The sequence below is a fragment of the Trichinella spiralis genome (assembly GCF_000181795.1).
Source record: "Trichinella spiralis strain ISS 195 chromosome Unknown Scfld2, whole genome shotgun sequence".
Lineage (NCBI taxonomy): Eukaryota > Metazoa > Nematoda > Enoplea > Trichinellida > Trichinellidae > Trichinella > Trichinella spiralis.
This window is the reverse complement of record NW_003526941.1, coordinates 10,532,851-10,549,910: the sequence shown is the minus strand read 5'-3', so window position 1 is coordinate 10,549,910 and position 17,060 is coordinate 10,532,851. Positions and strand designations below refer to the sequence as shown.

Below are 17,060 nucleotides of genomic sequence, written 5' to 3'. Positions count from 1 at the left end.
AATTCAAACAAAAATGTTATTTTGCGTCTTCAGTCTGGCCAATATTTAGTAGGAAAATGAATTGTGAAATGAGCAGTGATATTTAATTTTAAACCAGCAATAGCAGTTCAGTAATACAGTAATTCTGCAGTGTTAGCTGCAGTGATTATTTTATTTCCATAGCTACCTATAAAAGACTCAACAGATAAAAATATTTTCTTTGTTTTTTACAAAGAATATCTAAGAAACAACTGACCAAAAAATGGTTGAACAGTTTTTGACCAATATGACACCATTTCCTGTGACCTCTGCAGATTGGTCTAATATGTCCGTGGCATTGTGGCTTGTTGCTGAAATAAATGCATTTGGAATATAAATTGAAAAAGTTTATCACAGCCACCAAACAAGCAGTTTGTAATTTGAATTTATACTGATCCAGTGCAGATGCTATTTTAATAATTATGTGAGTATTTCATCTCTAATTCAGTAATATTAATCTACTGTGTCGCTGTAGCTGTAGGCGTGGCCGTTGTGCACGCAAAGTGACAAGCGTGAATAATAATTCACCACAAGAAAACTCACACCTCTCCAGATTCAAATGATGTTTATTTATTTATTTATTTAACTTTCTGATGAATCAGTGAGAAAGTGACCTGATGTCAGCTCATTGTGATGTTTGTACAAACGCTTTGCTTAACCAACTGAATGTTTTTAATACAGTATCTCACTTTCATGCACTTATACACTGGCAGCTTGCTTTGCATTCATTTCTGCGACTATCTACGCATGTATGAGTAGACTGAAAAATTATCTGCCTTCAAGTTAAAAATTTAATTAATTTATTTCTACTAAGGGAATTGATTTTTTGATTTAAAAATTTTTTAGTTTTTTCTATTTGAAATAAACAGTGATTTTTCATTTGATCAGTGAATGCATGATGATGCGGTTTGGTTAATTTCAGATTTTATTATATTGAATATTTTTATAAATTACATTTCAAATTTGCATCAACTGTAATTTAATTTACTTTTATCTAATCTGTATGGACTAGGATCAGCAATGTAGTTAGTTATAAATCATTCTTATTTTCTTATTTTTACAAGAAAACAGCTTCTTAATCAGACAGAACCTAGGAATTTCGAGATTTGAACGTCTAATATTTTAAGAGTTTACCTGTTGTTCAACCACGGTTAATTTATGCGTCAGAAGTTTTATACAGAACTTGCAATTGATTGTGACTGATTATGATCACGCTTGTGGCAGAATTAGAAACACAATAAAAGCAGAATTTTTTAAATTAAATTTATTTATATATTTGGAAATTGAAAATCCAACAACAACAGCATTTTCATAGCTGACCACTTTACAGTATATGCCTGATTGCACTGTACATGTACAGTCATGATATGATACAAAGTGAACATGAAAGTTAGGTTCAGACAAGTTTTTTAAAGAAGTTTCAAAAATTTTCAGTTTCATAAATGTATTTCAGTCTTTAATTTTAATTTTTCAAAATAACATATGATAAAAATGAACATGAAAGCATTCATCTTTTAAATTCACTTCACTGATTAATGCGTCGTGATTTTATTGTTGCTACCGTGAATAGTGTCAGGGCCATAATGCAAAGCTTGTGCCACGATATGTAAACCCAATTTTATCATTTTTCAATAGGGCATTCATTTCAGTTGAATTTGGTAGTTGTACAATGCCAAGTTTGTGGTAAAATTCAAATATCGGTATACTTGCATCACAGATCCCTTGCGCTGCAACACCATATCCAATCGGCCCAAAATCTTGGGAATCTTTATTAATAAAACCTTTGTATATTAGCTCATCTACGGTATAATAATCTCCAGAAAATGCTTCTGAGAAAATATGGTGAATTGGTTTCAAGTGTGGGCATGAAATGTCTTCCGCTGAACGCACAACTTTACCAATAACACCCTTGTAGGGCATTCCTTGTCGTTTCAGGAAAGCGACTTGTTTTTCATCTGTGATGAGTAAATTTGTTGCTGTTTTTTGACTGTAAAAACGATGAACAGGCACTAATGATTCGCTGTCTAAAATGCAATGTTCATTACAACTTCTTGACAATTTTTCTCACGTATAATTATTATCACTAAACCTATTGCATCATATTCTAATATCAGTTAATATTAAAGTGCAGCTCCACATTTCATTTAAGTTTTATTTGTTGGATTATTTTTTTAATTTTTGTTTATGTAGTCCAATCTATCGTATTTATCTTTATTTGTCATTTGAAGCTTTCAAAATTGCAGAAAAATGCATAAACTGAATAGCAGCTTACTGGGTTTGGACGCGCAGTTTCGTACTTGAGGCTTTTTCCAGTCAAACGGACCTAAATATTGAGAAAAAATTTGTTATTTTAAGAAAATTTTTCTTGATTAAATATATATTTTAAAAGAAAAATTTACAGCATAATCCACTATAACAGTTTGAATTTGATAATGGACAGGAGGAGCATGATGGTTTTGGTGCAAATGGTGGTTTCCCAACACTTGCTCTAAAAAGCAAAATCACTGCATAAATGAAGCAAAATGTCGAATTAGTATTTATGTTCTGATTTTGTTTCATACCTGCTATTGTATGCACAGATTGCTAAATAGCCTCCGGGAGATTTGTTGTCAATGTAATTGCATCTTGCTAGGCCGCATCCAATTTCAGTGGCATCATGCCAGGCAAACTGTATTGAATAATTTACTTTCAATTTTGTCAGCTCAACTGTGATTAGTCAGTGTTTACCTGTTTAAAGCCGAGACAGTTGCCACTTTCTTGAGTACAGACATTATCTTCGTAGTTGTATTCTTTCGATCCGTCTACATAAAACTGTTCCACAATTTCTGCTGCAGTTGGTATGTCATACAGGGCGGGTCGAACGGCTCTTGTAATACCATTAGAACCTAATCTAGTTTGCAACAAAGAACAAGTCTCAGCCAAGCTTTGCGCATATTCTGCCAGATTTGTATTCCAGCGAGTCTGCAACATGTCATGCAATTTTGATTTGTTCCATTTCATTGCAGTTTGTAAAAAAAGAATAACTTTTCATGATGGGATACAATTTTCAAAACAGTTATAGAAATACCTATTCAATGAAAATATTAACTTTAAGGATTAAAGAGATATATTTTTTTAAAAAAACTTTTTCAGAATTTTCATTAATCACGTATTTTGTAATAAATTATACAGTTGGATTAATTGCAAATTGAATGAATGTGCAATTTGACAATGAGAAAAAAATTATATTAATATATATAATTAAAATACATATATTAATATTAATATACGTAATTATAAATTGTTAAAACTCATCAAATATAACTGTAAAAATAGTTTACAACGTACAATGCATTGCATATTTCCAGCATCCAATCTTGAACGCCACTGATTGAATGCCCAAATGAAGCGGCTTTGTTGTAAAGCATTGAAAGGAAGTGATGTAACTGAAAAACAGCAATTGTGATTTCAATATTTGGTTTCTATTTTTTTTTGTGCCTGCATTCAAGTACGGTGTCGTCATTTAATAAAAATTAAAGGTTATAATTTAAATGAAAATTTTTCTATATCATAAAATCAAACAAGAAAAAAATGAATAAATAAAATTGTTCTAATCACTTACTGTCAGAATGAAAATGTGCTAAAGAGACGCTCATAAAGCAGCACAACAATAAGCAATAAAGATTTTCACGACTGGTTATCATTATTTTCATCCAGTATTTCATATAGAACACTATTTTCTTGGTGATGCTGAAATGAAAATAATAATTATAATCAAAAATTATAAGCAGTTTTGGTTTAAGTTAAAATGCGAATGCTGTGAAATAACAGAAAAAGCTAAAATAAAAAACAAAATGAAGAATAGAAATAGAAGGCAAGAAATAAGCCATTTTTGCGTGACCTGTTCCAAAAAAGGAGATCATTTCTTTGTAATTTAAGATAAATTGCTCATATGAAAGTTCGTTCCCTTTTTAATGGCGCATCAAAGTTCAAATAATTTATTATAATGACGTTGATAAGTTGTGTTGTTTGCATTTTTTATCGACATTTTTTAAAGCGCGTCATTAATTATTTTTTTCATAATTATTTACAATGAAAAATATAAAACTGAGTGTTTGCACTATTTTATTTTATTTTATTTTATTATTGCAAATCTAATATGATTTTTTTCATGTTAATGTTGTTCTTCTTAATTAATAAAGCAAAAATTCACGTTCAAGAAATTGTAAAATAAAAATAAATAATTATTGTTGAAATAATTTTTCTTTTTATCAGCTAATATTTTACCAGTTATTATTAGTATTGTTTTTCAATAACCGTGCCAGTGATATTTCTCGGTCAGGGCATTGTAGCTTGTGCATCCAATATTTTAAAACAGGAAAACCTCATTGCACAATTTTCTAACTTGATTCAATTTAAATTAAAAAAAAAACTTTTTCTTTGCAATTTAGTTTTACAGACTATTTGATTTCATTATTTTTAGTAATTTGAAAAAAATTAATGCATAATAGCAAGATTATACAACAGCGACAAAATACAAATTAGCGTACAATAAAAACTGTATAGTTTATAATGACAGTATTACGCTTTTTCTAAACTGTGGTCTTTTGCATTCTACATGTATATTCAATAATTCAGTTGAGCAGAATTACTTAAATTTTCAAGTTTTTCATTTTTCAGTAATTTATTATAAAAACAACATCACAATTCCTTAGCATTTTGTAATGTATACTTCTTAATTTGGTCAATTAAAGCTATTAAATGTTCTATTACATTTTCCATAATATCATTCACAACAGATGGTGATTATTTATGCAACGAACAATTTCACAGTGTCAGCAATTAGTGGAATATTATTTGCGCATATATGTAGACATAAAATATGAAAGTAGAAATAATAGTATCAGCATGGACGAAATAATGCATTATCAGTATTGAATAATCACTCTGTGAAAATTGGATTTTTCGCGAATAAAAATGTTTTTCAAAATACCAATATACATTGTAATTTATTTTTAAATGAAAACAATTATCTATGTTAAGTTGTCTGCAAGAGGTAATTGGTTTGCTTTTTTTTTGTTTACTTAAATATTTCCTTGCGTTTTTCACAGTTATCATATACTGATTGCACATTTAATTGTATTTTTTTAATCGTATTTTCACTACCTTTTCTCATTTACGACGGAACTATTGGTCAGCTTTTCTCTAAGTGTGGCTGTATTTTTCAATGAATTAAATTCGCTGCTTTCACACTTTCTTTTCATTAAAACGAATTAATTCAAAACATAAATTGACAGCGCAGAATTTTATTCATCATGAATAAGATGAATCCAACTGCTTCATACTGAGATCAGATAACGTTGTTGGAGTCAAACATATAATGAATTATCAGTCAGTATTTTAAAAGCTCTACTATACCGCAGCGGAAACAATATTCATTTCATCATGATTATGCATATTGCATGCACTCCGCATCACTTGCAACCAAAGTGTTGTACAAATAATTCTAATGTGAAATTCATCCTGCTTGTGCATGAGGGAAATTTTACAGTAAACCGCGGAAAACTTAAAATGCAAAAAGTTCACATACAAAAAATAAGCCTTATAAGCTATTCAGCTACACAGCTTTTCCGTCCGGAGAAATTTTCAAGTATTATTGCATTCTATTGTACTGTATATCAGGACAAATAACAATCACAGTCATTTTTGGCCGTCTGATGTAATATACAGTATATGAATCTGAGCGTTCAATTATAATATTTAATATTTAAAGCTAATTTCCAATTAATGAGTACAATAAAATAATTATAATGATCATTTTCTTGCATATATAATCTACCGAGATTTCTGACATTCAGCACAGTAATAGTGATAAGCAAGCATTAACCATGATTACTCAATATTAAAATTTCATGATGGTATTCTGAACTGCATCGCTTTTATTATGTAAAAGAATTTCAAAATCAACCAGTAGCCAATAATTTTTCCATTTCTTTGCTAAATATAACTTATATTCATGAAGTTCTGATATATTATGCAGTTTTCTGTACGTGTGCATATTGTACAATTGTATCAGTGTAGCATTCTATTGTAAAAAATACTATGAATACGGATGCAAATGCATGCTTGTTTTATTTTTCATCTACAGATTTTTTTAATGAAGCACAGTTTTATTTATTTATTTTTTGATTGGTACATTCGTGTATGCATCCAATGTTTTGATCAGAAATTAAAGCAAATTCACTGTGTGTTATAAATCATTATCAATGGTGGCACTTATTTGTCAATGTTTTATTTTCTCATTTTGCAATGACATCTGCATATCAGAAAAATACAATACTTAAAAAGTGTAATTTGAAGTAGTAATAAATGAATAAACAATTTTGACATTGGTAATTTTAATCTGTATAAAGTATACAATGATTATACTTTCAGAAATGGCTGAAATATTGGTGCATGAAATTAATTATACATGAATATTATTACAGTATCATCTTCAAGTAGTCAAAAATTTTTTTGTACTAGTCAAGTATTGTAACCTGTAGAGACAGTTGCATTATTTTCTGTAAAAGTGATTATTTGAAAAAATAAATATAGAAATACCTTTTAATGGTGAGTATATGCAATTTTGAGTGTTCGTGTGTTTCGCTTGTTTTATATATACTGTTCATTTCGCTTTTAGTTTAACATTTGTATTATTTTTAAAAGCGTATTGTGTGTGCTGTATTCTATATTTCTCAGTATTGTATTTAAAATCATGAATTATGCGTGCATGTTGCGCAAAGTTCATGTTTTTATTTTAAATAACATGCATACATTAATTCCAATTTTACATAATAATGATGATTGCTATTTGTAATGCAAAATGTGTGGTTAGCAGATAAATGGAAAAGATTTTATTGATCCTCAACAATAGAACCCTTACATTTGTATTTTATTCTGTTTATGAATTGTAAGATGATTGTACAATTTTGTTTCTTTCTTGATGTATAGAATTGTAGAAAATTTTTTCATTTTTAGTCATTAAATTTAATGTTCGCACTGAAAGACGTTATAATTAAAGAATCCGCCCCAAAAGAATTACTATTGGAAAAGCATTGCGACTTTTTGCAACAATTTCAGCAAAAGAAAAATGAATTTGTAAGATTTTTTTTAATTCAAAAGTGGCGACATTTCTTTTTTTTGCATTCAATATTTTGAAATACATTTGCTTTTCAAAATTATCAATGTACACCATATATCAAGTATTTTTAAGCAATTTTTATTTGTTGATCAGGTTGTTGTTATTTTACTGTTATCTCATTCTATTTGTTATGTTATCATTTTATTATTAACATATTTTTATGTGATGTATCGATCAAAATTGAACGATATTTCAGATTAAAGTTGTTTTTCTTTTAGGAATATATTTTTTCAGAACCTTTCCGAATGAGCGGAGTTTTCTGGTGCTTGGCAGCACTTGACATTGCAAACAGTCTTGACAAAGTGAATGCTCAAGATGTGATAGAATTTGTACTGTCTTGTCAGCATTCGAATGGCGGCTTTTCGAGCAGTGTAGACAATGATCCTCACTTGCTGCATACACTGAGCGCCGTACAGGTTAATAATAATCATCATATATGCAACAAAATCTGCATTGGATATATTTTAGATTCTCACTTTGTATAATTGTACAAATTTAATGAATATTGATGGAGTTGTTGAATATGTTAAAAAACTTCAACAAGAAGATGGTAGCTTTGCCGGAGATGAATGGGGTATTTTGAACAGATGAACAGTCAGTCATTAAACTAATTTATATTTATTTCAGGAGAAATTGATTCTAGATTTTCATTTTGTGCTGTTGCAACGTTGAGCTTGTTGGTAAATTCAAAGTTCAATGCCAATGCACATTTATTATACATATAAATATGTATTTCTTCAGAATAGATTGAATGATATTGATGTGCGTAAAGCGGTCGGTTTTGTTTTGAAATGCAGAAATTTTGATGGAGGTTTCGGCACTCGTCCAGGTTCTGAATCGCACGCTGGCCAAGTTTATTGTTGCGTTGGCGTGTTAGCTATGACAAAGCATTTGAACACAATCGACGTCGACCAACTCGCTTGGTGGCTTGCAGAAAGACAATGCAAATCTGGAGGCTTGAATGGTACGCAAATGGGTGGAGATTTTTTCAAAATTTGCATACTCTGCACGTATTTCAGGTCGCCCGGAGAAATTGCCCGACGTTTGCTATTCTTGGTGGGTACTTGCTTCGCTGAAAATACTCGGCCGTCATGAATGGATTGACAAAGTAAGTCGTCGCTTTTCAATAACTGAATGCAGATTACACAGTTGTTGACAACAGTTCCTTAATTTCATCATCAATCTATTTACACACACACACACACACTCACGTACATAGCTCCATATGTTAATATTTATATAATTTTTTCATCCAATAGAAATGTCTGCGGGAATTTATTCTGGCTTGTCAAGAGGAAGAAAATGGTGGCTTTTCTGACCGTCCCGGGGATGAAGTAAGTGGTCAATCACAGTGAGATGTATATAGATAGGCAAGGTTTTTATTTAAGCCCGATCCATTTCATACCCTATTCGGTTTGGCTGGTTTATCTTTATTACGAGAAGAATCTTTAAAGCCAGTTAATGCTGTTTTATGCATGCCGGAAGAATCCTTGGTTTCTCTGAATCTGAACTTTCAGTTTTTGTATTTGTAATTGAATAACAGCAATCCATTTATCTTCATATTATTTTTATTGTAATGCAGTCGGCAACTAGAAGAAAACAAACAAGCAAAAACTAATGCAAAGTATATATATATGTATAGATATACATATAAAGTCTGTGCATATAAAACTAAAGAAACGTCCAAAAAACGTTGATAGGACTATTTCATTGTCTTTCGGTTGTTTCTTTTTTCCGCATAGTCTCCACAAAATTATCTAAAAGCACGGGCCAAGCACCTAAATGCAAAAGAAACGTTGTAAATTTATTATAAGGATAAAATGATCAATCACTACCGTCGACGTCATAATTCGAAAAATCATCGTTTATAACTTGACTGAATTCTAAAAGCAGGTTCCACGTATCTCTCGTAATTGGTTTATTATGATGTTCCTTAATTTAAAATACAGTATGAATAAATAAATAAATTATGTAAAATTTAGATAATTTATCAGCAAGTTGGTTAGTATATAGTAAGCATACCTCTAGAAAACTGCACCAGCTGTCTAGATGATTAAATTTACCAGTTAAAAGCAGCTTCCAATATGCAATTGCCATTTCTTGATCTATTCATTAATTGTAACGGAATACAAAGTTGATGTACAAGAGTAAATGTTTTGTATTACCAAGACATTTTTTCTCCGGGTTTTTCGCATAACCGAAAGTAAATTGATAAAAGTTGCGGAATGCCGACGGTTGATTGAGCTCATCTTCAAGCAAATGTAACCTTTGCCTAATTTTTTCCACCGTATCACACCTGGAAAATGCAGGGCATAACAAAAGTGATGTCAAATATACAGAAATTAAAAGATCTTTACCTGAGACTGATTAACCCGTTAATAAATTCATCTTTTGTAAATTCGCATTGCGTTTGAGCATTCACCTTCCATGCGAACACTAGAACTAACCGATCTTCGGCTGAAATTCTTAAGTCTGCCAGAAATTGTTCAACACCGGAAGGAGAAATTTTATCGGGATCGTGTGGGTCTAAATGAGGAATACGATGAAATTACAAAGTCGAATAAATAATAAATATATCTATTACCTCTGTATTTGTTGTATAGTAGTTCAATTTTTTTTCGATCATATGGTGACTTTTCGACGCGACTATAACTTCCGGGATTATTGAAGTACATGTCACAAGCTAAATCTAGACGCCAGTCACTCTGAGACAGACAGTTGATAGCAACCTGCAAAAAAAGGGATGTAATCTTGAAAAGGAAAAAAAGACTTTTATTTTTCTGAAATGTGAACCTTCTCGCTGGCTCTAGTCCACTGCATGAAGTTTCTCACTTTTTCTTTTTGTGCGTTCTTCAGCCTATTCATTCTCAGATTTAAACATCCGTCGGAACCAAACTGCTAGACCTAAAAGTTATTTTTTTCACATTTTGTCGCTTTTTGTTTTTCACTTGAAAATGTTAAATGAAAGTAATCTCTGTTGCTTTAATTATTAGAATAGATAAATTTCAGCGTTGTATTGGTAGGTGAGGCATCTGTTGCGAACATTTCTACAAGAAAATTAACTAGGAAGTTTTATACAAATGAACCAATAACACAATTTTAAACCACGCGGAAGTAAGCCGCGCAACACATGCCCACGTGACCTTGTCATTGGTAAATAAATAAATAATTACTTCAGCGTCTTCTAAACTGGAATAGTTATGAGCGAATATCAATATTAATCTCAAATGGACAAATCTTAGGTGATTAAAAAATAACAAGCAAGAGTGAAATACAGTAGTTAACAGTAAAATGCATTTCAAGGAAGAATGATTTCTGAAACAAATTTCAAACTGCTAATTCATTTATATGTGTTCATTTTTATTATTAAAATGGACAATTTATGTCATCTTTTAAGAAATTATAATAATTATTTTTTAATTATAAAATATTCAACTTTCAGGTTTGTTTCATTCTACAAATTGGAAAGTATAATAATAATGATAATACAAGTACATGATTCGGTAAGATTTATAGTACTTTTATTAAACGATAAGTTCGAATTTCTGTTCGAATAGAAAATTATTTGCAAATTTTACTATATGCTGACAGTTGATATTGACGAATGCATCGCATTTTATTTCACGCGAAAATAATATCTGCATAATATTTTAATAGTGATTATTTGAAATATCTTTAAAATCTTTTTGTAATAAACTGAAGCGATTTACATTAATTATGCAGTAGCTTTATTAGATTATATAGTACTAGATTGTTGCGCACAATACATGCCGGTTAAATGGAGTAGACTGTACAAATTAATTGCGGGAATTAAAAATTTCTCAAATCGAAGCGGCAAAATCAAATGAGCTTTTCAAAGTTGTACTGGTACGTGATACGTTCTTGTTGGTGCAACAGAGAATTGTTGTTAATGTAAATAACTAACCGACATTCAATCAAGAAACGAACGAAAATACAACCAACGCTCGCAGCTCAACAGAAGGTAAACACAAACAATACTATAACAGGCTACTTAAATTACACGAAAAATTCTCCTGTTCTGCCTAAAATATACAGTATCTCAGTTTTGATCAGCAAGTATATTATAGCACAATTAATATTACATTAAATTATCACTAACATTTACAGCAAACATTAATTATGTGGAATAAAATCCGCTATCGAAAATTTATAATTTAATATTATAAAATAATAACAATACAGAATGAGTACCCAAAACAAAGTTGCAAATGCATTAACCATGTTCTCTAGAAACGTAAATATATTCGGACAATTTTTGATAGATTTACTCACGAAATCCAGTTTAGCAATTTTTGATAGATCTCAATGTTTTCAGCTATGAATGCCATTCGAGATTGACGGTGACCGATAGAAAAAACTGCAACAACATACTTCACTTACACCAACGTGGAACCATATTATCTGACTATTGAAATAAAGATTTAAATATTCAACTAAATTGGAAAACATTATGTATACATAGGAGAGAATAATATTTTTCTTCGTCTTATCAAAATAATCGATAGAATTAATTACAGCACTATGTGTACTTGTACATCAAATATATTGGCAAGATTACTGTCGGTCATTGCTTTGCAATTGTTAAAGAAGAATTAGAAACAGTGGAATACCCCGTTGCTGTAATTATTATTTTATGTAATAATACAAACTATTAGGTAACTTTAAAGTTATTTTACTAATGCATGTGTTGAAACAATGATGCAATTAAATAAATGTCATTTTTATTAATGAATTGTAACTCGCAAGTTACGCAATTAGTTAATGCTGTTGTTTCACATTCTGCATTATATGATACAGTTCCACTGGTGTTATTGTTATTATTATCGCAGATTGGTGGTCAAGAGTACAATGGCATCACAAAGTTTGGTAAAATACCTAGAAGACTGTACTTTCCCATACATTGCAGATGTTAACAAATACGAAAAAATTATAAAAATTGGTCAAGGAACATTTGGGTAAGTTTGCTTGACGATAAATATCTTTTTGCATTTTACAATAATACACTTATTACAGGGAAGTCTTCAAAGCACGAGATCGGAAAACAGGTAAAATTGTGGCATTAAAAAAAATACTTATGGAAAACGAAAAAGAAGGGGTAAGTAATTAACTGAAATAGCTTTTTCTGTTTTAAGTTGCTTGCTAGATATTTTTAGTTTCCAATAACTGCAATACGAGAAATTCGAATACTGCAGAAAGTTCGACATCAGAATGTGACTGAACTTTTGGAAGTTTGCCGTTCTAGAGGTGATTTTTCTGATTTATTAATTGCTCAATTTAACTTTTGATTTGGCTTTCAGCTAGTTCTTATAATAGAGGCAGATCTACATTTTACTTGGTGTTCGCGTTCTGCGAACATGACTTAGCCGGATTGTTGAGCAACGTGCATGTGAAATTTTCATTAGGTGAAATAAAAGAAGTAATGAAACAACTCTTGGATGGATTATTTTTTATTCACATGCAAAAAATTCTTCATCGTGATATGAAGGCGGCAAACGTTTTGATAACGAAATCAGGAGTATTGAAACTTGCTGATTTTGGACTTGCTCGTCCTTTAAACAAACAGAATCCTCGTTACACGAATCGCGTGGTCACATTGTGGTATCGACCACCAGAATTATTGCTCGGTGATCGCAAATACACCACAGCAATTGATATCTGGGGAGCCGGTTGTATTATGGCTGAGATGTGGACACGCAGTCCGATTATGCAGGCAAGTGTTTGTTTTTGCATTTTAATCATTTCTATGTAATTTTGAGAATGAACGAAAATATCTGATTATTTTTCATTTAATATACAGGGTAACACGGAACAGCATCAAATAATGCTCATTTCTCAACTGTGCGGTAGTATAACTCCGACAGTATGGCCAGGGGTAGAGCATTTACCATTATTTCACATGCTCAAGTTACCCGTGGACCAAAAACGCCGAGTGAAAGAACGTTTGAAGCCCTACATTCGAGATGCTCAAGCATTGGATTTGATCGACGCTCTTCTAACATTAGACCCAACAAAACGTATTGATGCTGACAGAGCGTTGAATCACCAGTTTTTTTGGCAAGACCCAATGCCGGTTCCATTGCATCGGATGCTCAGCCAACACACTACATCAATGTTCGAGTATTTGGCACCTGTGAGGCGTAGAGGCGGAGTTCAAAACAATGCGCCAGTCCAGCCCACTAGTCACATGCGTATGGAATCATATCAAGATCGGGTCTTTTAAATTGTTGTTTCAACACTGTTATTTGCATCAATGTTGATAGATTATACATTTGTATACTGTAACGCCGCCAGCATAAATATATACATATGTTGACATATTTATAGTTGTTGAACACACATTTTGGAAATCAGTTATTACGTTTTCGATACATGTTGTACAATGCGGTTAGAATAAAATTTTCAGATTTGAATTATCTGATTTGCACGACCATAAATGTCAGTTTTGCGATAATTAAATAGTAAAATAACGGCACTGCTGTTTACGGCTTGCTTACTTTTTGTATTATATACATTTAGATGCAATTTCAGATAATCGAAAACTGTAATAAAGGAACAGGTTATTATGCAGTTAGTTTTCTGGGATGAATAACGCTGCGTGAGGGTTGTATTTTAATTATGCAAATGAATTTCTCTTCGATGACAACTATATTAGTATTTGCATTCTGTGTTTTCTACATTTGTATAGATTAAAAGTGTGATTGTGAATAGATATTGAGTTGGAAAATTTTCTAACATAATCAAATAGTATTGTGCCTATATTATATCAAATTTCACGACTAAATTAGCAAACACTTTGCAAAAAATTACATATTATATATATATATATATATATATTTCTTATGTATACGTTTATATTGAAATATTATGGCTTGTGGTGAGCTAAAGATGCAAAGCAAACAAACGGTTAGGTCACGCATAAAAATTTGCATGTTAATGAGACGAAGTTGATAAAATAATTTTACTTGACCTTCACTTTTAATATACACAAATATATAAATCTTCATTTCATTTAGTTTAATTAATCATCTCAATTTCATCTCATAGTCGGAAATTAAATAATCATTAATGCGATAACATTGCATCTCATATATCACTGTGGTTGTTTCTACAGGTAACGGTGCCGATACAGTACCAATTTTTTTGCATTCAAGATCGTAGAATAACATTAAAAACAGTTTTGGGTTTTCTTTATTGTTTTATTTTATTTAATTAATTTATATATATATATTTGGCAAAAACGTAAACAAAACATAAACAGGAAGAATGAAAAGGCATAATCAGTTTGTTGCTTTTTTTTGCATATTTTGTAACTGATTACAAGAATAGCTCAAAATAAATATATTACATTTCTAATTTCTATCAGAAGGAAGTCATAAAATCTTATAAAATCGAGCAATTTCATGACAAGCATAACATACAGTTTGCAAATAACAACTTTAAAATGTTCTATACATGTAGCTGTCTATGATAAATGATATATTTATATATACACATATATATGTATGTAAAATGTTCTGATATTTCACATTACTACTCATCTTGTTATATTTTTAATTCTTTTGCTATTATTATTAAAAAATGGTTGAAAGTGTTGCTAGAAAATAAATTTAATTTACTTTTCAGTTTTAATATTAATTTTTTAATTAAAGTGAAAGTATATTGTAAAAAAATAATAGGAATGCAAATTGTAATTGAAAGTAGTGTAAGCAATTCGTTATGCCTGTTTTTCAAGTAAATGTTATGTTTTGCCATTCCTCTGTTTTAGGCATACATTTTTCCTCTTTTCAAAGTGGTTGATCAAAGTCTGATTGAAATGTTCACTAAACAATCAGTTCCTTTAAATTAATGAATGAATTTTGCTGAATATTGCGACATATTATTATCGTGCCAGTGCAGCCCCATTAAGTAAGACACTATTTTATACTTCTTTAATTTACGCCACATTATTATTTGTGATAGATAGTGGCTTTGATCTGTAACGTATTCAGGATTTTGTTGTTGTTCAGCAATTATTATAATCTTTGGTGTTGGCTCATTACATTATTATACGTTTTCAAGGCATACATGCATTTCTAGGTCAAAAGAGTAACTTTATGCAAATATGATGGTAAGCACTGCCGTTGGCATTCTGCTACGTGCACTTTGCGCTATTCAAATGCGGTAGCAATGTTCCTTATATAAATTTCTGTTTATTGAGAGAACTGCACTATAGTACAAATGTTCGCTGCTGAAGGGCGGTCTAATTACTTACTGCATTGCGTTATTTGGTCATTTTCCTGGTTCAGTTCAACAAATACGTTGTGATTATTAGACTAAAAATATGAAGAAACCAGGAACATCAGTTACGTGTATGACTCTACGTTTGCTTCATACGTCATCCCTGACAGGTCTGCTGACAGGTATGAATTTTCATATATTTGCTATTTTTCATATCTTGTTTCTTGTTTCAATGTTTTCTTTCTTTCTCTTGGTACACTGCACTAAACATGCGCGCTTTTTAAACTTTTCGTAGTTGTTTGATTTTAGTCTTTTTGAATGGAAACTAGCGCGTTGTTCTTTAGTAATGATGTTCAATTAATATTCGAGACTTTATTACTGCCAAGCCATTATATAATAGTAATTATGGTATATTTTGCTGGAATTTTCAATAGTCCTTACAAATCCATTTGTAAAGTAGTACTCTGACATAGCAGTTGAACCCCTCCCACATTATCTTTACTGCCCAGTGTAATGTTTATTGCTAAGGTAACGTACTTGCCCAGTTGTTTAAAGGAAATGTCTGTCACCAGGATACTTCAGTCGCACAATCGCGCCCCTAAATGCTTGTCACTACTCAAATCGTGCACAGGATTGTTTTAGCATGACATAAGAAAGCTGCTGTTAGCTAGAGAACACACTTTTATACTATCACCTTGGATTCTTTTAGAATGGCAGTAACGTTCCCTTCATTTTTGAAATGACCCCTTAAAGTTTCTATTATGTCATTGTACCGCCAATAGCACTGACTTATACAGATGCACCTATTTTAATGTCATTGAGAAAATAACTCAATGCCCATAAATGTTGCCAGTATTGATAAATGAAGGAACGCCTGAATATTATACGCAAAGATTGAGTGGAAGAACGCATATGACAACTTCCACCTCCTCCATCCTTCAACTTCTCCCTCATTCCTTCCTGCTATGCTGTCCCGCCCTCCTTTCCTTTCTAATGATCCCCATCATTGAGCTCGTAATAATACTAAGCTGAACAGAGATCGCATTAAACTGAAAATGCTGCCCACCCCCTGTTTCGAGTTGAATGAACAGCACTTAGCTGTTTTCATCTCATATAAATCTAATTTCTCATAATTGTTATCGACTAGCAATATAACCAAATCCAGGCTACTCGTGATTCTTTTGTTTTATTCTTTTCATAAAATCCAATACAGAATTATCACCCGCATAAGTTTCTTGAATTTATTGCAAATCGTTGAGTTACTTAATTTCTGCGATTAGGGTTTTTCTCACATTGTATGTGGCGCGCTGATGCAGAGCTCAACCATGTTTGCGGGTTTACTATAAATCATCATAAGGTGTAAGCAAAAGTTTAGTTTAAACAAAATTTTAATAGTAAATAAGCTTTCAAGTAGCATACCCACTGGTGCAGCCGCTTACCATCATGATGTCTACGCTGCGCACTTGTTAAATTCTGTGCTGAGATAAATTGTATATTATAAAATTTCTGTCGCAGTTATCATCATAAAATTTCATGACAACTGTTCAATTTTCCATAAATCTGGAAAAGTATTCTATTTTCGTAACTATTTTCAGTGGAAACTATTTTTTATTATCCATATAATTTTGATACGCAGTGATAG

At 31.2% G+C, this 17,060-nt stretch overlaps 2 protein-coding genes across 2 annotated transcripts; one reads left to right on the top strand and one right to left on the bottom strand.

Moving 5' to 3' along the window:
• Nucleotides 1–1,590: 1,590 nt before the first annotated feature.
• Nucleotides 1,591–4,358, bottom strand: Tsp_07783 (pathogeneis-related protein 1B). Its single transcript, XM_003381179.1, is given in 9 exon segments — nt 1,591–1,784; nt 1,800–2,042; nt 2,291–2,341; nt 2,418–2,506; nt 2,580–2,686; nt 2,746–2,979; nt 3,346–3,443; nt 3,620–3,747; nt 4,315–4,358. The coding sequence occupies 9 exon segments, from the start codon at nt 4,356–4,358 to the stop codon at nt 1,591–1,593; spliced, it is 1,188 nt and encodes a 395-aa protein (XP_003381227.1).
• Nucleotides 4,359–7,425: 3,067 nt separating this feature from the next.
• On the top strand, nt 7,426–13,786 carry Tsp_07784 (cell division protein kinase 9). The gene is made up of 12 exons (XM_003381178.1): nt 7,426–7,596; nt 7,649–7,754; nt 7,808–7,860; nt 7,922–8,144; nt 8,200–8,288; nt 11,719–11,820; nt 11,999–12,156; nt 12,215–12,296; nt 12,355–12,445; nt 12,499–12,917; nt 12,999–13,331; nt 13,730–13,786. Exons 1-12 carry the CDS (start codon nt 7,426–7,428, stop codon nt 13,784–13,786), a joined length of 1,884 nt encoding a protein of 627 aa, XP_003381226.1.
• Nucleotides 13,787–17,060: the final 3,274 nt, after the last annotated feature.